The 23,196-nt window shown below is 38.2% G+C and overlaps 1 protein-coding gene across 2 annotated transcripts in view; it reads left to right on the forward strand.

The window, feature by feature from the left end:
- Positions 1 to 23,196, forward strand: part of EXOC4 (exocyst complex component 4) — an 821,125-nt gene that overhangs the window by 23,766 nt on the left and 774,163 nt on the right. Inside the window, exon 3 of one of the 2 annotated variants that reach the window (XM_003261356.1) lies at positions 12,324 to 12,518. The exons of the other annotated variant lie outside the window; for it this stretch is intronic. Coding sequence (XP_003261404.1) covers positions 12,324 to 12,518 — 195 coding nt within the window. The remainder of the gene's footprint in view (positions 1 to 12,323; positions 12,519 to 23,196) is intronic. 2 annotated transcript variants of the gene reach the window in all.

Raw genomic sequence — 23,196 nt, forward strand, 5'->3', positions numbered from 1 at the left:
TGGTTCTTGGGTACTATGCATTTAGTACCTAAAGGATAAAATGGGTTTGTAAGGAGTGTTTTCATAATTGGCCAAAGGATGAACTGATCAAATAAGGGTTATGTAGCATAACATTATAGTTATGTGGTTTTTAGCTGTATTTTTGAGATCACTCCTTTAATACCATTTAGTACTACTCTGTGATAAATAATAATTGCCACCACTTATTGAACACTGATTCTTTGCAAGGGATGATTATGTCCAATCATCTCAGTGAATTTAGAATTTAAACACTAATCTCCCTGATTCTAAAGCCTTTGTTGCTGATTTTCAGGCATTTTTAAAGCAGCAGAAACTTTTTTTTTTAATGTGATATTTTGCAGAATAACAGCATGTCAGTCATTAAGAGAGGCAGTGCTCTCCTCTTCTTTGGTTTTGGGGTGAGAGGTCCAAAGCATCATACTTGGTTCCCCCCACCACTGTGGGACTGAGGGATGCATAGACCGTGGTTTAAAATTCACTGCCCTGTGCTATGAGATTGGTTAGGGGACTGGCTGGCCTGTATCTGCCCAGTAACAGCTGTGCATATGGCATCTTCATGTTTTGTTTTCTGTCCATTAGACTTATATTATGATTTTGTAAGCAGATACATAATTTATGCTTCTACAAATACTGATGATATATGACTTTCAGCTTCTAAGAGTCTAGTTCCAGAATCAGTATGCTCTTAACCTTTTTGGAAGCCATATGTTGACCTCTTTACATTTTAAAATTAACTGGGCATTTTTTTTTTTTTTTTTTTTGAGACGGAGTTTCATTCTTGTTGCCCAGGCTGGAGTGCAATGGCGTGATCTCGGCTCACCGCAGCCTCTGCTTCCCAGGTTCAAGCGATTCTCCTGCCTCAGCCTCCCGAGTAGCTGGGATTACAGGCGTGCGCCACCATGCCTGGCTATAACTGGGCATTTTTGAAAGGAATACTATAATTCTTTGCCTTTACAAGTGCTGAGTTCATCCTATGGATTTATCTGTGAAACTAGGTAAAGTTATAGATCACTTGCTCTAGATTTAAAGTAAACTGTAGTCCATTTTGACCCAATATACTAAGCTCAAGAGGGGTCAATGAATGTATAGAGCTGCTGACCTTCTGGCTTTGCCTCGGGTAATCACAGCAAAGGTGAAGGACCTCATGGTATTTGTGTTTTCTGATTAGTCTGGTTGACTGAAAAGACTTTGTCCTAATCTCATGGGAAGCACCAGCAGTGATTTCTGCTTTGCTTCCCATCATTCTGAGTCGATAGCATCTTAGCTGCAAATAAAGAATGTTCACCTGATATTGAAAAAGAGCCTTGTCTTGATCATTTCACATTTGTTTTAGTAGCCACATTTCTTACCGTCCTCATTTTCAGTATGCCAGAGTTTTGAGCAAAAGAAAATAACAATGAAAACTTTATTATATCTGATAGTTGTCACAAAAGTAAATGTCATATTATTCTGGGTTATGAATTAGCTTCAGTATTGGGTAGAGAAATACAGGGTCAAAGCTCTTTTCAAAAGAGCCTTTAATAATTGATTAATGGGAAAATAAAAGTGTTGGGGGAAAATGAAAATGAATTTGTTTTTGACAATTTTGTACCGTGACAGTCCATTTCTTATCACCAAGGAAACACTGATGTTTTCTCACTAATCTTTTCCTGTCATTTTTGGCTTTTAATTGCACTTTGGATTATATATGAAATATAGGTATGTATTTTTTTAAAGTGAAAACGTGGATGATTCAGTAACAATTGGGCTACGTTATCTCAGAGCCAAGCGAGATGTTGAGAATGTGTAGATCTGAGTTGAAATTTTCTTTCTGTTCTCTGCCAGAAGAATAAGGATTCATGCAGCAAATATCTGTTGAGTGCCCGCTGTGTTGCTCGTTGTGTTTTAGGTGCTAGGGCTGCACAAATGGGAAACACCAGCTCCTGTCCTCATGGAGCTTATGTGCAAATGAGAGGATAGAAAATGAACAAATAGATAATGTTGAACAACATTTATGTAGTCTCTGTGCATGGAGTGTCTGCTTTGTGCTGAGGATTGTTCTAGATTTTCAGGTATAGAAGTGAAGAAAACACAAACATTTCTGTCCTTGTGGAGTTTACATTCTAATCAGGGGAGACAGACTGCAGACTATAAGTGAATATATAAGTAAAGTGTGATATAGCAGATGGTAAGAAGTGCTACACACACCCCCACCCACTCACCAAGGAGGGGAGACTAGGGAGTTGCTGTTTTAGCTAGGTTGGCCAGAAAGGGCTTCACTGAGGGCCCATGTGAGCCAACACCTGAAGGAGGTTAGGGAGAGTGTCAGGAGGAGCATTCCAGGAAGAAAGGAAGCAGGTGCCCAGATCCTCAGTCAGGGGCATGATTGGAGGTTTGGAGCAGCAACAAGGTGGTTGGTGAGGCTGAAGCAAAATGAGGCATGGGGAGAGTGGCAGGAGAGAGATGAGAGAGCTAGGGCATGTGGTGTGGTGGGTGGGTGGATGGAAGTCACGTAGGGTCTTGTAGGTCACTGGAAAGACATTGATTTTAACTATCAGTATAATGGGAAAAATGACTGTAATGCTTTGAGCACAGGAATAACATGATGTGGGGCTAACATCTTAAAAGGCCCACTCTAGCTGCTGTGCTGGGAATAGATTTCACTGGGGACCAAGGCAGATGAAGATGTTCATATTTGTGCATTGTCACCTTTTAAAGCTTGAGACCACAGAACTGTTTATGCTTCCCATTTGAGACAGGGTCTCTCTCCATCACCTGGGCTGGAGTGCAGTAGCACCATCATGAATCACCGTAGCCTCGACCTCCCAGATTCAGGTGATCCTCTTGCCTCAGCCTCCTGAGTAGTTGGGACCATAGGTGCGTTCCACCATGCCTGGCTAATATTTGATTTTTTTGCAGAGACTGGGTCTCCCTGTGTTGCCCAGGATGGTCTCAAACTCCTGGCCTCAAGTGATCCTTCTGCCTTGGTCTCCTAAAGTGCTGGGATTACAGGTGTGAGCCACTGTGCCTGGCCTACACGTCTCATTTTTTGACATTACTTTCATATATTGATTTATATTATATTGGTAGATTCTATATTTTTGAGGCTAAAAGTGAGCTGACAGATGGATTTAATTTTCTTCCCTGATGGTCCAAGCTTTTTTTTAAAAAAATTAATTATTGATTTATTTTAGAGACAGGGTCTCACTGTGTTGTCTAGGCTGGAGTGCAGTGGTGCTGTCAGCTTACTGCAGCCTCAAACTCCTGGGCTCAAGGGATTCTTCTGCCTCAGCCTCTTGAGTAGCTGGGATTACAGGTGCTCGCCACCATGCCTAGCTAATTAAAAAATTTTTTTTTGTAGAGATGAGGTCTCAACAGAAGGCTCATAGGCTCAGCTTTGATACCATGTACAAATATCAGGTCAAGTAATGTGGACAATAAGCAAAATAACTGGGCAGTTCTATTACTTTTGAATGCATTGTAAAATTGCTCAAAATGAGATGTTATTGCATTGTTAAACCTCCAATTCCATAGGTTCTGCCAGTCTCTCTCATAATAATGACCGACCAGCTTATTATAGCAGCAGCACCAAAATAGATGGATATGAGTTGATACAAACTGGGGACTTGGGCCAAATGAATTGGTATGTTTCTCTATGGTGTACTAGGCGAATGAGATGACCTCAGATTTCTTTAAAGTTACAAAGTAGTCTAATGCTTATCACTGGAGCAGGGTAGGTTAAAGGGAGATACTTGGCTTTGTTGTGATATGCACACAAACACTTAACATTTCTTTTTTTTTTTTTTTTTTTTTTTTTTTTTGAGATGGAGTCTTGCTCTGTCGCCCAGGCTGGAGTGCAGTGGCGCAATCTCGGCTCACTGCAAGCTCTGCCTCCCGGGTTCACACCATTCTCCTGCCTCAGCCTCTCTGAGTAGCTGGGACTACAGGCGCCTGCCACCACACCTGGCTAATTTTTTTTTTTTTGTATTTTTAGTAGAGACGGGGTTTCACCGTGGTCTTGATCTCCTGACCTCGTGATCCACCCGCCTCGGCCTCCCAAAGTGCTGGGATTACAAGCGTGAGCCACCGTGCCCGGCCAACACTTAACATTTCATCCCAATTTTGACCACCCTATTGGTGCTAGATCAAGCTCTGAATCTCATTTTTCTTGCCTATAATGAGAAATAACTGTACATGATTATTCAAGTGAAGTTGTTAGGGCTTAATCATTGAGTAATGAAACATTCATTATTTAATAGATACTTAAAATAATTCTGCTTTTAAATGCGATTATACCTTGAAAGGTAGAATTAGAACGAGGAATAGCCTTAATATAAAAAATGTCCTAGTAGAACAACGTGGTTTGATAGGAAGTTATTTACAGCCCAAATATAAGATGGAAAATTCTAGCTGCTTGTATGAGAAAGGGAAGAAGGCCTTTGGTTTATAGAAATGGACATGCTGAACAGTGGGTAATAATGAGATATAAGTTTAAATGTGTGCAGCACTCTAGAGCACATTAATGCAGTCGCTGGAACCATGAGGTGATCTTTCCATTAAGTTCAGATTTGTGTGTATTTGTGTACTGTATTCACGCTCAGCAGCTCAAAGGAAGGTATTGGAAAGCGTTGAGGGGAGCCTCTCAGAATTTCAGAACTTAGAGTGGCAGCTGAAAAAACTCGGGGAAAGAAAGCACAGACAGTACAAGTTTGAAGATAATTTAAAAATGATCTGTAGTTCTAAAAGGCTTTTAAACAGAACAATGAATGGTATTTCCGAGGTTCGTTCCTTCCAGGTGCTTTCTATAAGACTCCATGGAAAAAATTGGGTTGGTCTCTTACGGCAGGAGAAAACCTATGATAGTGCTTATATGTAGATTTACTTTCGCTAACAAAATTCAACAAAAGCAAAGAAGACATCTCAGTATTTTATACTTTTAAAATTAAGAATAATGTCAACACATTAATTTTCATTTACTATCCTTGCCTCATAGATAACTTTTTAGGATATTTCTAGTCTGTGAGTTGTTTGCACATTGTTGTATTTTATTACAGATAATATGCTTTCTCAGAGGCATTCCCTCCCTTCCTTATCTTTTCCTTGATCCAAATTCAGTACTTTTCTTTTCTATCTTTTTTTTTTTTGGAAAGAGTCTTGCTCTGTCGCCCAAGCTGGAGGGCAATGATGTGATCTCGGCTCACTGCAACCTCCGCCTCCCGGGTTCAAGTGATTCTCCTGCCTCACCCTCCCAAGTAGCTAGGATTATAGGCACCCACAACCACACCTGGCTAATATTTGTAGTAGAGATGGGGTTTCACCATGTTGGCCAGGCTAGTCTTGAACTCCTGACTTCAGGTAATCTGCCCGACTTGGCCTCCCAAAGTTCTGGGATTACAGACGAGAGCGATCACGCCTGGACAAATTCAGTACTTTTCTGATTTTATGACTTAAAAGTTATGGTCTTCCCCAGGCCTGTGTCCATCAGCCCCTCTCACTAGATATATCTCTGGTCTTCCTCTCACAAATGCTAAGGCAGTTTTCAAAGCCCCACTTAGCTTTTCTCACCCCTTTATCTTTTCCAAGAGAGGGCTGCAAAAATCTCAACTTCTCTGCTGTCTGTATCATCTCACATTTCTATTCACAATAGCCTCTTGGGCCCTGTTTTCCTTCTTTTCTCTTTTTCTAATAGTCTGTAGTTAGGGTGACTTGCAGATTTTGTGAAATTCTAGCTATTGCTGAACAGGTGATTATGAGCAACTGTGAAGTTACTAAAACTCTGAGAAAGCAAAGGAAATTTGTCTCTGACTTGATATCGTGGTTTCAACAACCTGACATTTCACGCATTTGTTTCAGGAAGAAACGGTAACATAATTTTTCAATCTTAATTATACTTATAAATTAAATAGAATGAAATGAAAATACTGTCATCACATTTATAAAAGTAGAACAGAGTTTTGAGAAATAAATGTTTCAGCGTAATTTGGTACTTTTCTAACATTTGAATGTTATTCATTGATGGGTATAGCCCTGTTTCTTCCTATTAAAAAAAACCTTTTTTTAAATTTTTAAAAATTGACAAATAAAAATTATGTATATTTGTAGTAGACAGCATGATGTTTTGAAATACGTATACACTGTGGAATGGCTAAACCAAGCTAATTAACATACACTTCACCTCACATGCTTATCAGTTATTTGTGGTGAGAATACTTAGAATCTACCTTTTCATCAATTTTCAGGTATATAATACATTGTTATTAACTGTAGTCACCATGTTGTACAATGGGTTTCTTGAACTTACTTCTCTTGTCTAACTGAAGTATTGTATCCTTTGACCAACATCTTCTCAACCCGTCCTCTCACCCTGAGCCCCTGGTAATTACTGCTCTACTTTCTGCTTCTATGAGTTTGACTTTTTTAGATTCTACATGTAAGGAAGATGATGCTGTATTCATCTTTCTGTGTCTGGCTGATTTCACTTAACATAATGTCCTCCAGGTTCATATGTGTTGTTGCAAATGACAAGAGTTCCTTTTGTTTTTGAGACAGGGTCGCACGCTGTTGTCCAGGCTGGAGTAAATGGTGCGATCTCGGCTCACTGTAGCCTCGATTTACTGAGCTCAGGCAATCCTCCCACCTCAGTCCCTCTGCTATGTGGGACCACAGGTGCATGCCACTGTGCCCAGCTAATTTTTTGTGGAGATGGGTTTTCACCAGGTTGCCCAGGCTGGTTTCAAACTCCTGGGCTCAAGTGATCTACCCACCTCAGGCTCCCAAAGTGGTGGGATTACAGGTGTAAGCCACCATGCCCAAACAGATTTCCTTCTTTTTAAATGCTGAATGGTATTCCATTGTGCTTATACCATATTTTCTTTATCCATTCGTCTGTTGATGGACACTTACGCTGCAGTGATCATGTGAGTGCAGATATCTTTTTGACATATTGACTTCAATTCCTTTTGATATAGACCCTGTAGTGAGATTGTTGGATCATATGGTAGTTCTATTTTTTAATTTTTTGAGGAAACTCCATACTATTTTCCACAGTGGCTGTATTTTCCATCTTCATTGAGGTATAGTTTACGTACAGTAAAATGCCATATTTTCAGAGTGCAGTGCAATGAGTTTTGGAAAAGGTATATATCACTGAATGTGTTACCATCACCCCAGAGTTCTCTCCTGCCTTTTTACGGTCAGTTCTCTCTCACATCCTGCTCCAAGCAACTACTGATTTGAATTCTGGCACTACCGATTAGTTTTGCCTATTCCGGAACTTCGTACATTATTCCCTCTTTTGTGTCTAGCTTCTTTTGCTTGGCATAATGTTTTTGAGATTCTTCATTGTTTCTTCCTTTTTGTGGCTGACCGACCCTATCCCCCATGTTTTCAAATAACATTTTTCATGACTGTGACTTTCTAATCATAAAGCAGAAGCCTCAGGGCAATTAAGTATTAAAAGTTCCTGTAGTTTCTTTGGTCTGTAGCTTTGTTACCTCGGTTTAGAGAATTTTGGTGTGGTCATTTTCTACACAGCCTGATGCTAATTTGTTACCCCCTACAAATTCTATTTCATTTTTCCTTCCATGTAGTAAGCAAAAGTGAGAAGTGAGCTGATTACATTGTACATATCCTAGTGTGAAGTGACACAATTGTCTTTTTCCAATCAGATAGGAGTTTGCCAAGCTTTACTGACACCCTGTAAGTTTGTCCCTGACTCTTGATGAGGAGCCTAGTTGGGCGTTGTATAACATAAGATTTATTTTTAACTGTTTCCATAGTAACTGTTACACATAGAGGAAAAAGCTGAGAACTATAGTAGCAAGGTGATTTGAGTAGGATATCAGAAATCAGATTCTAACAGATTTGAACTAAGATTTAAAATGGAATGATTTAATAGCTGGAGTCCTTAACTCAGAGACTAAGAACTCCAGTGGAATTTAGGAATGGCTTTGAGAGATAATGTTTTTTTTTTTTTTTTTGAGACGGAGTCTCGCTCTGTCGCTCAGGCTGGAGTGCAGTGGTGTGATCTCGGCTCACTGCAAGCTCCACCTCCTGGATTCACGCCATTCTCCTGCCTCAGCCTCCCGAGTAGCTGGGACTACAGGTGCCTGCCACCATGCCTGGCTAATTTTGTTTTTGTATTTTTAGTAGAGACTGGGTTTCACGGTGTTAGCCAGGATGGTCTTGATCTCCTGACCTCGTGATCTGCCCGCCTCGGCCTCCCAAAGTGCTGGGATTACAGGTGTGAGCCACCGTGCCCAGCCTCAGAGATATGTTTAAAAGTCAAATAAAGCCACAAATGATGACAAAAGACTGGACTCTCCTACCTCATCCTACCCCAGTCCCAGTTCCAACATCTCAGAGATGCTGACTTTTACTCTTTTAGTTTTTCTTTTTTAGGTATTTCTATTTCTAATAGTATGTTCGTGCTGTGTTTTTTATTTTAAATGTTATGTATTAACTTCCAACTATGGAAGATGAGGACTTAGCCCCCTTCCCAATCTCTCCCCATCCCACTACATCCTCTTCCTTCATCCTCTCTATATAGTTGTATTCTAGTTTTGGTTAAATAGATGATCAGTGCTTACCTTTTTATAACTACACTAATATGTACATCTAAGCCATACAGCATACTGTGATTATGTTTTCTCTTGTGCGATTGCGTTGTTGTTTTCCTGGAGTTACTGATTGGATAGTCCTGTTGCCTTTCTTCTGTATTGTATTTCCTGGATCCCTTGTTTCTTCTCTTTTGTTTTCTCTTGTAGTGGTGGAACACATTCTTCAGTAGTTTGCTGAGATATGGTGCATATAAAATTGAGTTTTTGAGAGCTTGCAAGCCTGAAAATGTCTTTATTCTTTCCTCATACTTGATTGATAGTTCTTCTGGGAAATACTTCTCTCTTAAAATTTTGAAGGTATATCGTTCCTTTGTCTTGTAGCTTTTAATGTTGCTGCTGAGAGAAATCCGATGTCATTCTGACTCACAAGCTTTGTATAGGTACTGTTTTTTCCTTTTTTTCTTTGACAGCTTTTATGATTGTCTCTTTATCCCTTGTGTTCTTACATGTCAGAGTAATGTGTCTTGGCTTGGGTCTTTTTGAGTTCCATTTTCTTGAGCACTTGGTGTGCCTTTTCAATCTGAAAACTCATGTTTTGGCATGTTCTGGCATTTTTTTTTTTTTTTTTTTTTTTCAAGAGAGCTGGAGTCTTGCTTTGTTGTCCAGGCTGGATGCAGTGGCTCTCTGCAGTCTCAACCTCCTGGGCTCCAGTGATCCTACTGACTCAGCCTCTTGAATAGCTGGGACTATAGGCATGTGCCACCATACCCGCCTGATTTTTTAATTTCTGGTAGAGACAGGGTCTCCCTGTGTTGCCAAGGTTGGTCTTGAACTCCTGAGCTCCAGCAGCCCTCCACCTTGGCCTCCCAAAGTACTGGGATTATAGTAAGACACTGCACTGAGCAGGCAGTTTAAAAAAAAAAAATTACTTAATTATTTTTTAACTATTTTTCTCTACTCCATTTGTTTCACTTTTCCTTCCTTGGAACTCCTATCTGCTAAGTGTTGGACCTTTTGGATCAATCCCCTTGTTTTGTTTTACCTCCTATCTCATTTTTTGGTGTTTTCCTGTTTGGAGATTTCCTCAAGGATACCTTCTAACCTTTCTATTGGAGTTTTAAAATTTCTATTTTAATTTCTAAGAGTTGTTTTTCATTTCTTGAAAATGTTTATATCGTCCTGTCCTTGGTTAATTGATGTAATAGCTTCTTTTATTTTTCCTAAGGATGTTAATTATAGTTTAACAAAATTCTGTTTCCTGCATAGTTTCTGTTCCCTTATGTCCTGCTTCGGTAATTTTCTCTGTTTTGATGCCTGTCATTCCATTCTGCAGGCTTTCTGTGAATGTCTGGTGATCCTTGGCTAACCATTTGTGTGTAAGAGGCAGGCACTACAAACCTGATTGGAAGCTCAGAACATGTTATGGAGCTTGTCCATAATGATTGGGTAGGGACTTAGCAGTTTCTTCAGTGAAACCTCAAATGTCACCATCTGTATAGGTCTTCTCACTTGGACCAGTTCACTTTCCCAAGGGAGAAGCCATATGTCTCCTGTGTTGGGGTGAAAAGTCAAGCTGTCAGTGTTTTGGAGCCTAACTATTGACGGAGACCGAGGGTCCATGGGAGCTGAGGATCATACTGTTTAATAGGTCCCACTTTGACGTCATCTTCCTGTTTTCTGTGCAGTGTCTCATGCCTTCCCCTCAACCATGCCTGGCATTTCCTTGTCTAGATCCTGTCCAATTCAGTTGCTCCCAATTTGGCCAGTGCTGTGGGGAGGAAATTACCCGTGTGTGTGGCTTTATGGGGATTTGGGTCTCAAAATACTCCTATAGAAACTTTTAACCCAGTACCCCTGCCATTAGTATACTTGGTGCCTCCTTTTTGGTGTTAGCAAATGCTACACCAGTCTAAGGTTTTCAGATTTCTCCGGCCTGCTAATTTAGTTGCCTACTGTCCATCTTCTTGCTAGCTTCCACAGTTTTGTTACCATCTCTTATTTGCTGTTGTTCCTTTCTGTTCTCTCTTTTTATGCTTCAAAAAAATTTCTTTGCTATTACCTTGGTGGGATTGCAGAAGGGAGTAGAAATAATTGGAATCATCTTCATCAGATTTACAAAGAGGTCTATGACCCCCTAAATTCATAATCAGTCTATTATACTTTTTTTTTTTTTTTTGAGACGGAGTCTTGCTCTGTTGCCCAGGCTGGAGTGCAGTGGCGCGATCTCGGCTCACTGCAAGCTCCGCCTTCTGGGTTCACGCCATTCTTCTGCCTCAGCCTCCCAGGTAGCTGGGACTACAGGTGCCCGCCACCACATCTGGCTAATTTTCTTTATTTTGTTTAGTAGAGACAGGATTTTACTGTGTTAGCCAGGATGGTCTCGATCTCCTGACCTCATGATCTGCCCGCCTCGGCCTCCCAAAGTGCTGGGATTACAGGCGTGAGCCACTGCGCCCGGCCTATTATACTTATTAAGAGAGGTTACAAGGTGTTCTTATTCCATACTTTTTTTTTTTTTTAACATGGGAGAGTTTCATAGAAGCATGATTTAGGTGTTGTCATGAAGTTGTAGGAAGGGATTAGGTGCTTTCTCAAGAAACCTTTTAATCTTAGCATTTTGTCCTCATATTTTCCATACTTGTTGGATGAATGTTTAAATTTAGTTTTGTAATCACCCGAGGCATAGTGTCAGTGAATATTTTCATCACCACACCAAATCTTGTAGAAGAACAATACAGATTTTCAGTTATCAAAAATATGGTAGACTCTGTGCTGATGGACATGTCCCATGTATTGATGAAGGTTTGGATTATACAGGTGGGTGCATTTGCCAAAACTTACCACGGGTACACTTGAGATGCATTCATGGATGAATTTTACCTCAAAAGCCAGAAACAAAACTGTAAAGAAATATTAAACTCAAATTTAAATAAAAATACATGTGAGGACTATCAAAAATATATGAAAGTAGTTCTGTGAATTTTGAAAGATCATGGTTTTTAAAATTTTTCCATGTTGAAACAATGGAAAATTTTCAATTAGGGGAGCAAATAAAAACCTATTCCTATCACGTGCATCACAAGTACCTCCTCCATTCCTCTCCTCTCCCTTTTATTTTGTCGTGTTTTGCCTATGCTAGTCACTATACTGTGCAGATCTACAGGTGGTGGAGATTGTCTTATTTAATATCTAATATTCAGAATGCAAGGCAAAAAAGCCTTGGTATGTCCTTTTATTTTCAGATTATCTCTGGATGTGCCTACTCTCTTTTGGAAGCTGGGTTACTTTTATTTTAGTTAGGTTGAGCACCCAGTTTCTTGGTTTTAAACTTTAGCTGGAGTTCTAGAGCTAGAAGCTTGGACCAAGTGACCTATCAGCTGGATAGGAAGTTTGCAAGCATTGGGGAAGGTATAATAGCACGGACTCTCACACTGATCATTCTCCTTTTAGATATATTAATATTTATGAGGTACTTCATATTTTCAGAGTGCTTCCTCTTTAGTAATTTTTTCTAGATTTACTCAAAGGTAGGTTGGGAGTAGTTTTCTCATTTCATGGGAGAGAAATTAGAGAGAGGTGGAGATGTGCCCAAGTGAGGCTATGTCAGAACCAGGATTAGAATTTTGGAGGCAGACCAAGGAGAGTAAGTGGCAGTGGGAATTAGGAACTGCTGCATACAGTAGTACCAGTGAAGACTACTAACCAGATTATAGGTTTAGACTGGCAAGACCGGACTGACCCAAGACTGAATCTGTTTTATCGTAGGTAAAAGAGAACCTACTTTCATGCAAGATGCTGCTGCACTGTAAACGGGATGAGCTTCGGAAACTATGGATTGAAGGAATTGAGCATAAGCATGTCCTGAACTTGCTGGATGAAATTGAGAATATCAAGCAAGTGCCTCAAAAGCTGGAACAGTGCATGGCCAGCAAGCACTATCTCAGTGCCACTGACATGCTGGTAAGAGAACAGCCTGTGCTAAGGGTAATTTTTGTTAAGATGTAAAAGCACTCTCTTTTGTTCTCTCTGAATCCTGTAATGCATATAGCACATTACAAACTGCCCTCTTGGGATTCATGAGCCCTTGCAGGTGAAGCCTGGCTATTTCTCTTTCTAATTCCAGTGTTTGTAATGGTAGGTGATTATTATTTATGTATTATCTGTCTTTGTAACAATGGCAAGAAATATAATAGTAAGAAACCAGTACTTAAATCAGGTTAGAATGGTAATGAGAGGTGTTTTTTAGCTTCAGAGGAAGATAGTTAATGAATCCAATTTTAAAGAATGAAATCTACATGAGACAGAACTTCTGAAGATTTATAGACTAGTGTTCCACACATTTTTTGAAGGACTTTTTACATTAGGGCTTTGTTCTTTTCCTTGAAATTGATAAGAAATAAAATTTTGGGAGACTAGTACTGGAAGCAACTTTATTGAGCAAGAGTACTCCACAATCTAGCCTTTAGCCTCTATCTTAGTCCATTGTGTATGCTCCTTTTTGAATTGCTGTAAGTTCCCGGAAGGATGCAATTGGTGGTTCATGTGGCTGAGCGTCAAGAAGATGAATAAAAAATAGAAATACAGAGTTTGCTCCCTAATAATCCCAACTTTCCCAAGTCCTGTGGCTCTTAGAGAGGGCTGCTCTTTCTCCCTTCCCTTCTACCCACCTAGTCCCACTTCCATCTCATTCAGAGTTGGTTAAGGAAGTTCTCTATAGGAGCTCTCAGCAGCAGATGGGCTGTATTTGAATTGTTGTTTTTTTCTTCCCCACAGTAGGTGGAAGTCCTTTACCTTTGTTTCACCAAATTAGATTGGCTTTAACACTGGAAAAAACAATGAGGGGAATTGGTAGGGACACAGATTAAATGCTCTAAGTGGTTCTAATTCATTCAGACTTCCAAGAAGAATTTTGCTAAAAGTCCTTCATAAGAAGCTTTTTAAGGAAATTTGGTAACCAAGGAGTGAGAAGTGCCATGATCTTCTATCAGATATTAAAACCTGGTTATGTGATAAGACTGAATGGTCAGTTTCCACAGTGGAAGGAGATTAATAATGGTTGGCCTTTGGCTGGGAGTTTGAGGCTGCAGTGAGTCATGATCATGCCACTGTACTCCAGCCTGGGTGATAGAGCAAGACTCTGTCTCAAAAAGAACCCCAATAAACAACAAAAAAAGATTGACTCTTGGGAGTGACAAAAGAATTGGTTATTTTCAGGATCTTATTCAAAGTGGCAGCTTCTTTAATAATAATGACTATAGGGTGTCTGATAGAAAAAAATTACTTTTCACCTTTAATGTTGATTTATGCATTATGAATGCATACTTGCCCTATATTATCAAGATTAAGCAATCAGAATAGATAAGCATGTATACATTTGTGTAGCAAATATACATCTATTTGAATCACGATTTTTTGGAGTGGGCTTGCTTTTAAGTAAGTACCACAGATTAAAATAGGTTGTTAGAATTTATTTCTGTGTTAATTATGTTCATTTTAGGATTTCAGATTTTTGTGTTATGATCTTCGTATTTAAGGGCTAATTTATTTACTTAAGGGCTAATCAATAATGAATACTGTCCCTTTTTTTCTGACATATTTTCCTCAAGACTCATTAAATAACTTCTTTAAATTCTTGGTTGTAAGTTACAGAAATTCAACTCTAGCTAGCTTAAGTAAAAATAATTGTTCGACTCATGTAACCAGTCTGCCAAAGGAATAGGCGTGTATGTGGAATGTCACCTGTGTGTTTTCTCTGCATGCCCTCTTCGTTGTTCTGCTGAAGACTGGTCTCTTCATGTGTGAGGGAGGAGGTTGGGTATTGAGGGAAAACGGGGCATAGGCTATGTCTACATCTTTCCGCCTTTACAGAAGAAAATAATCTTTTTTTTTTTTTTTTTTTTTTTCATAATTCGGAAATCTAGGGTTAGGAGCTAGATTGAGCCAGGTTGATCAATAAAACTATCTGGTTGGGGCAGGGGGCGTGGAATAGGGAGGAAGAACAGTCATGTCCAGAAAAGAGTGAGTTTGTAAGACACATTTTCCGGAGGTTTTGTTTCATTTTCTGTTTGGTTGTTTATATATTCTAGATATTAACTCTTCTTGTGTGTTAGATATCTTCTCCCAATTGGTGATTTATCTTTTTCCTTTGTTTATAGTGTCTTTGTTATAAAGAAATTAAAAATTGTAATGCAAAACAATTTCTCAATTTCTCAGTATTTTTTACTATGTGATTTTTTTTTTTTTTTTTTTTTTTTTTTTTTGAGACAGTCTCACTCTGTTGCCCAGGCTGGAGTTCAGTGGCGTGATCTCAGCTCACCACAACCTTTGCCTCTCAGGTTCAAGTGAGTCTCCTGCCTCAGCCTCCCAAGTACCTGGGATCACAGGTGTGTGCCACCACACCTGCCTAATTTTTGTATTTTTAGTAGAGATGGGTTTTCACCATGTTGGGTCAGGCTGGTCTGGAATTCCTGACCTCAAGTGATCTGCCTGCCTTGGCCTCCCAAAATGCTAGGATTACAGCCGTGAGCCACTGTGCCCGGCCTGTTATGTGATTTTTGATGCAAGAAAATTTTTTTCCATCCCAGTGTCATAAGAGAATCTCCTATGTTTTCTTCTTTAACCCATTGAAAGTCCATTTTTATATATGGTATCAACTGAGAATCTAATTTTATCTTTCTTCTATATAGTCAGTTGGCTCAGGCTGTTTATTGAATCCTTTTTCTACTGATTCATGATGCTATTTTGGTCACACAGCAACTTTTCACATATGCGTGGATCTGTTTCTGAGCTCTTTATTTTGTTTAATGGTATTATTTGTACCTGCACCCAAACCATGCTGTTTTAACTCCTGTAGCTTTATATCTTGATAGGAAGTGAAGAGATTCTCTCATCTTGCTATTCAAAATTGTCTTTGTGGCCAGGCATGGTGGCCCACGCCTGTAATCCCAGCATTTTGGGAGGCTGAGGTGGGCAGATCACGTGAGGTCAGGAGATTGAGACCATCCTGGCCAACATGGTGAAACTCCATCTCTACTAAAAATACAAAATTAGATGGGTGTGGTGGTGCATGCCTGTAATCCCAGCTAGCTCGGAGGCTGAGGCTGGAGAATCACTTGAACCGTCAATAGCTAATGATTGAATTTAGGAGAATTATCTTTGCAATGTTAAGTCTTCTTATCTGTGAACATAATATTCCTTTCACTTATTAAAATCTTCATTTGTGTCCTTTAATAATGCTTAGCAATATATATAGTCCTTAGAGGTATCACATGTATTTTGTTAGATTTATTTCTGGGTATTTCATTTTTTTGTTGTTGTCTTTTAAAACAGTAGCTATTTATTTATTAAGGTTTCTAGTTACTGGTTGCTGGTGCGTAAGGATGTGATGTATTTTTCTTTTTTAATTGACCTTGTATTTCCCTGAACTAATTCCCAATACTGTCTGCCTGGAAAGTGATGACTTATTTTTTAAGACCTGGCTCAAATTTCATCAACTCTCTGAATGTCTCAGATATTCAGATAGCTAGGTGCTTTTCTTTATGTTTCCATAAGCTCATATGTTTCACTTTAATATAATTCCTTTTGTTTGTGTGGTAGGTCATTGAGGGTAGTGGTTGTGTCTTACCTATTTTTGTCTGCCCTGTTCCCAGCATAGTGTAGCTTATATAGTCAGAGTTCACAAATCATTGGCTAAATGGGAGACTATGTGGAAGACTGTAATACCACTACAGAGAGAAAAAGATATTTCTTTTGTGGGAGCTTTGTTCTGTTTTTTCTTCTCTGGTTATTTATTTGTTTATTTATTTCTTAATGGCAAGGTTCTCTAGTGTCTAACCTTACCTTTTTGTAGTAATTAAATGAATGACAATGATAACAATATCTAATATGTATTGAGCACTTACTATGTCCTGGTACTATTTGAAATATGTTACATTTGTTAGCTTATTTCTTTCAACAACTTCACTTCTGATATTACCATTTTATAACTTCGCATGTTCTGAGGAGTTGGCATATCCCAATAAACAATGATTTTTATATCCCAATATGCAAAAATTTCGTGGAGGTAGGATTTAAAGTGCACTTAAAAGGTTGGAGATATCTTCAACTTGGTCTTTTGTATATAAGATTGAGTAGTAAGCTCTATAATTGCTCTTTCATTGGACTTCACATGAAAAACAATCACATTTTCTTTCTCCATGGTTATGTGCTGTTAGAAGTAAAATCTACTTAAGGCATCTCAAGGGTCCAAATCGAAATCTTTGCTAAAAGACATCAGAGGAAAGTGAAGACAAAACAATCTAGTCTTTCAAAACCCCCTGATTTCCTTGGATTTGTTTGTCAGAAGATTTTGCATTTCTATTTTAAGGCAGATGCAGATGCTTAGTAATTTAATCCCTACTCGGAATAGATTAATAAATCCAGAGTAAATAACTCTATGGTGACCCATTGCTCTTGGCAGCTCCTGCTATTCCTGCTGCACCATCAGACTGGTCTGGTAGCTATAGGCTTGGCTTTTAGGTGAGATATTTGTTTCTCCTTTTGATATGATAACCGAGTATTGCATAAAATAATTAAATTGTCATGACAGGGAATGTCTGCAAATAGGTCTGGCCTTTTGTTTCTTTCTTCAAGGTAAACAGCTGCTGTTGGCTTATGAAAAGCTAAAAATGATCCAACAAGAAGCCTGTATCCGTCACATTGAAATCAGAGACTTGATTAATATTGTAGCCTGTAGCTTTGTGATATGTACGGTTTAAATTAGACCTTTGCAGTCATTGTGCTGGGTTGATGCAAGCACATTAATGACATAATTTCTGGTTGCAGCATCACATTTCTGCAGTCTGTCCTTTGTATTCCACTCACATTAATTGAAGTAATTTTGCCAGTGAAGCGTGTTTCAAACCTCTGCATTTAAATTGAAATTTTAATTCCCTTATTGTCTTTAAAAGACGGCTGAAGATGCCTTGTTACAGGTTTCATTATCACTCAAAACACTCCAGCTGCTGGTTCTAATGTACAAAGAGTGATTAATTCTGGGAAGAATTATTCATATAAGAATAGCAGCTTCTTCCCAGTGGCATGAGCCAACCAGGAAGGTATTTCATGATAGTTAATATTTTCATAAACTTTTTTTAAGGGAAAATGTGTGTAGAAGTCTGCATCAAACTAAAATTGCACAGATGAGCTTTGAAAACCACTTACACAAGTTCTGATTTATCATCCCATAGAAGTCAATTCATAATTGCATTCAATCAGTGGAAACCAAGCCAGTGCAAATAGTTTTGAAGCACTTTAGCTGACAGTCACAAGGCTTGTGACTAAAATAATTTTTTCATTTCTAAGCCTTCCTGAGATTGTAGAGATTTTGAATGTCTCTTAATCATTTTGTCTGTCTTTATTTATATGCCTTTTAAAAAGAATCCATAGCTGTATAGTCAGATAAGGATTATTATGATAATTATAATAACAACTTATATTTATATAGTTGCCTTCTTCCCAGAGGATCCCAGAGTGCTTTGCTGAGAGAATGGTATAATGGAATTATTTCACTTACACCGTGTAAATGTGGCCATATCTGGGATAAAGAGATTAGGGCAGCTATTTAATTGAATAGTTTTCTAAGATCTTATGTAATAAAATAAATATATTTGTAGTATTTTTAGTTAACAAGATCCTTTGGAATTGGATAACATGGTGGGTTGTGAATGTCAGCATGGGTCTTAATTTGGGTTAGGTCGTCTGATGCTTGAATCCCAGCTTTGACTCTTAGTAGCTGGATGACTTGTGGTTAGTAATTTATCTTTGCTGAAAGCTGGAGTTAAGAATAATATATATCTCCAAGGGTTGTTGAATGGATTAAGTGAGATATTAAACTGTGTACATAAAGTATATGCGGTATAAAGTTTTTGAAATGTTATTTATAATCGATAAATTTTACTGATATTGTAGGAAATGATATGATGATTGCTTCCATGTTATGATCTCAAAAACTGCCTTGGAGGTGGACTTCTTTTGAGCTAGTAAAAGTTGAAGTAGGGTTGGATTAAGCAGTTTTGATTCCTTTTTTTCTTGGCCTAACATGGATGTACCTAAATGAAAGACCAGCCCACCTTTTTTAAAGTTAAAGGAACTCTTGTGGGCGGATAGGGTTTTTCTCAGAAAGCACTTCTAGTCTTCTCTAACAATTCTGTGTTATATTTCTAGGATTTGGCATGGACAAATTTCAGATTCTGTGTTATCAGTTACCTACTCGGCTTACATTAAAAATATGTTCATAGGGTACGCATTGATTGTATAATTCTGAGCAATGTAATTTGTTGGTAAAGTATCCAAGATGAGCTTGTAAAATCTACTTTTAGGTAAATAAATATGTTAATCCACTAGGTATCATCACTAGATAAAAGCCAGGTCAGTACTGGAAGGTGTTTGTCATCAGCACATTTTAGTGTTAGAAGAGTTGGTGTTAAGCTGTTGTTTCTGTGAGTGCTTAGATAGCAGGACCAGTGGACCAGTGAGGTTGCTTCTATTTGTGTCAATAAAACTGTGTCATTAGCAAATAGACTGATCTTATTTTCTCTTCTTTATGCGCAAGGAATGGGTGATCATGCATCCACTGCGAAATGATTAATGTGCAAGCAAGAAAAAAGGGAGCCAAAACATACATACTTCCCTTTTATCTGGCTTGAAAGTTTCTGAGATCTCACAGAACTGTTTTTTCTTATTACTCGGGGAAAAGTATCGACGTGAAAGCTCTGTAGATAACAGGAGCTGGAATATTCTAGTGAGCTTATTGGACTAAACCTGAAAGTGGTTCAGTGACTGTAAAACAATGTTCCAGTATTCCGTATGGATTTTCCACAACATGATAAAAATATATCAGTGATCAATAATGAAATTGCCATTACTAAAGCCCATCTGTTCCTAGTGTAGAAGAGCAGCTTGAAAGACTGAGGCCAATATTCTATGCTAATAATTTATCAGGAAAGAATCTGGCACATACTTTGATAAAGAGACAAATGATTGGGTCTTTAACATGTGATAATGCCATTGTTGATAACTTCTGTTGTTTGTATGTGTATGTGTCAAGGTGGCCTTAACCTTGGAGGATATTACTTGCTAGTGGGAAGAGACAGATGGTGAACAAATAGTGTCTCTCATGTTAAGTACTGTGGAGAAAACTACAATAAGACAGGGAGACTGGGAGTACTGAGGATTGGGGTAGGGGTAGTGTGATTTGCTATTTAAATAGGGGTGGTCAGCTGTAGCTGCTTTTAGCCGCATTTGGGACCCCTCTTCATTCTTCTCTTCCCTTCAAAAAGATTTAGGAAAAGCTGAAAACAAAATGAGTAACTTTGTTTTTTTATATCTATAATTAAGTGAGTAGGTTTGTGACAGCTTTATTTTTCTCTTATAGAGTAAAAGTGCAGGGCTTTGTGGTAGCTGTTTTTCATGCTGCTCAAGGCCCTTTTTATTTATATTTGTTTTTGAAGGCTGGGGTTTTTAGAAACCAGATTGTTTGATAGGCACCTGGTTATTGTATTAGTTTTCCTTTTTTTTTAATTTTGCTTTTTTATCTGCTATTCATTTGCCTCTTTTATTTTAAAGCCAATGGAAATTCTGTTTTATTGCACTAAAGCCTATGAGGTTCAGCAATTTCCATTTGGCTTGCTTGGCTATGGGGCAATGATTCCCACACTGCACATTAGGGGATCTTGCAAGAATTCTAAACTCAGGTCACATCCCAGACCGGTTAAATAAAAATCTCTAGGGGTGGGCCACTGACTTCAGTTATTGACATTCTCCAGGTAGTGCCAATATGAGACACAATTGGAACTATTGGTGTAGGGTATAGCTTGTTCTGTGGAGTTCAGCAAAACTTATTGTCCTGGTCTTCATTTAGCAACAGTGCTGAGTAGTTGGAAACCAAGTATTTATGTAAGACACACATCACATGGTGATACTCACATTTATGTAGAAGTTTATTGTTTGAAGTTGCTTCGTTGCCATACTTTATTGTAGTTTTGGGATAGAGCTAATGAGTATTTGGCTTTTATTCTGATTTTATAGTCTGATTATTTGGTCAAATTGGTTTAGTAGTTAAATGAGATGATTTAGTAGTTAACTCACTTAGTTTTTAAATGAGATGATTCTCCATGTTTGGACTGACTTACACTCTTCAGAACTGTCGTTTTGATGCTCTGATTTGTGCATCTTTGCTGTGGGTCCTGATATGACCTATTGCAGGGATTTAGTGGATTGAAATTAGAGAATATGTTTATTAATTTACAAGTGGTGACTATGTATAGTGTGTCATAGTGGAAACAAAGTGGATTTAAAAGCAAGAAGTTCTTAATTCTAGTCCTGAATCAACAACTTACCAGTTCCTTGAGCTTAGATAAATAAATTACATTATCTCTCTGTTTTAGTATCCTTATCTGTAGAACCGATAAACAGATACTTACCTGTCTACATTATAGAATGGTTATGAGAATAAAAGTGAAATATAGTACAGGAAAAGTACTTTGTAGAATATAAAGCAGTATAAAAATTAAAAATGGTGTAGGTGTCATCGTCGTCATTTCCCCGTGCCGGGTAAAAAGAAAATGCAGGAGTCTGGGCGTGTTTACACTGAGCAGCATTTCTATTCTGGTGCTACCATCATTAATGCATACCTGTTTTAATCAGATAAACCAAGTGTGACTGTGTTTGCACACTTGAGTCTACAGGAAGAATGCTCTAAGTCAAGAATAATACCTAAGTCGTTTGCTGCCATCCTCCATCATATTTCTGGTTTCATCCTCACATATGACCTTTCTTGAACAGATTTTTGATTGGTTAGTCTGTGGCCAGATGGGAACTAGATATTTGTGTAAATTGCAGCTGATGACAACCCATGTTGTTGATGGGGGACTTCAGTCTCAACTTGATGATGGTCTGAGAATGCTAATCAGTAGCTTTTGCTTGGCTTGACAAGATAGGAGGAGCTTGTTAAAGAAGTCTATTTTCTCTGAGATTCATCCCAATACTAATGACTTGTGGTTGCTTAGCTCTTGAAATGAAAAAAGCCATATTCCTCTATCATTCCTTTGTGGCATTTTAATAGTTCATGTTAGTAAAGAGCTGTGTAAGTGCTGAGCATTTCTAATGGATTTGGGGCTCTTGCAGAGTGTGGGCGAAATTGTCTTGATTGAAGTGCGAGCCTGAAGTGATTCTGAGACCTCCTTTGCCAACTCTTAAAAAGAGAGTTGTTCTGTAACTTTTTCTTGTCCCAGAGTAACAAATAACATGATGTGGTGAGTGACTTTAGGACGCTTGTTAAAAGAGAATGGCTTTTCTAGTGGTCTCTTCTATTGGATTTGTAGTAGAAACCTAGGTTTTAATGCTCTCTTACAGAGCGCTGATGGGAACTGGGAATTGAAGGGACCATGAGGTAAGGAACAAAAGAGGTTTTTTTTCTAAGCTTTCCTATGAGCAGTTTACAATTATCTTTCTCTTACCATGTTAAGTATAGTTGAATTTCATCAGGAAGGTAATTGTGAACAGATCTGTTACAAGGCCTTTCAGAAGAAATAAGGCTCTTAATGTGGAATTATGCATCAGAACCCCTAGAACTATGCATAGCTTAGGACTTGGGATCTACTTCTAGAATTTTATTTTAAAGAAAGAATTAAGAATTATAACTGTTTTGTGTTACAAATATGTATACAAGGATACTTATCACAGTAAGATCTATGAAAGTAAAAAGATTAGCAATGACTTAAATATAGGGAATTGGTTTAAGTTATTGTATATTCATACTCATGGACTAGTATGAAAATACTGAATACAATGTTTAGGGATAGGCACATGCTCCCAGTGTATTGCCAAATGGAAAAAGCATGTTTAAAAACAAGTATTTTTGCAAACACTTTGCATGGAAAAATGATTGGAAAAAACTAGGTTAAAATATTATATATTATTGCATCAGATGAGTGACAATATGATGATCTTTTTCTTTTGTAATTTTCTGTGTTTTTCAAGTTTTCTTGGTTGAGTAGGTATTATTTTTGTAATTTGGGAGAAATGCCAAGCTTAAGAAAAAATACCATTCTAGGCCTGACTTTTTTTTAGTCTGTGAAATTAGGGTGGGACCCCAGTCTTGACAACCTTTAAAGGTCTCTTTCAATAGAAAATTCTTAGTTTTCATCTCTCAGATACTGCCGTTCTGTGAGGCTCAGGCTGATAGGGTATCTTGGAAGACTTGGCTGTCTCTACTTTAGGAGGGGAAAAAAAAAAAGATTACTTTCGCTTTAATAAAATATGGGAATTATTTGTGGCAGAATGCCCTGATGTTAAAGGGGGAAAAACAAAAAACCAACAACAAAAGAGGGAACCCCGAAGAATGCTTAAGAATAGCTTAATAAAATGGTATGCTTTTAGAACAAGTCCACATTTCATGGTAGTAATAGGGTGAGATCTTTCATGAAGGAAGAAGTCACATTTGATCCTGTTTTCGAGTTTTATTTTCTAAGATAGATCTGGAGATACTTTAAAGAATAAATTCACAAGTAAAGGGCCTTTTCTTTGACAGCACTTTATCTTGCAGGCCCCCCTCCCTTCATTCACTTATCAATAACTTCATCTAATTTGCCTTATCCTG

This window comes from Nomascus leucogenys, chromosome 13 (assembly GCF_006542625.1).
Source record: "Nomascus leucogenys isolate Asia chromosome 13, Asia_NLE_v1, whole genome shotgun sequence".
In the NCBI taxonomy this organism is placed as follows: Eukaryota; Metazoa; Chordata; class Mammalia; order Primates; family Hylobatidae; genus Nomascus; species Nomascus leucogenys.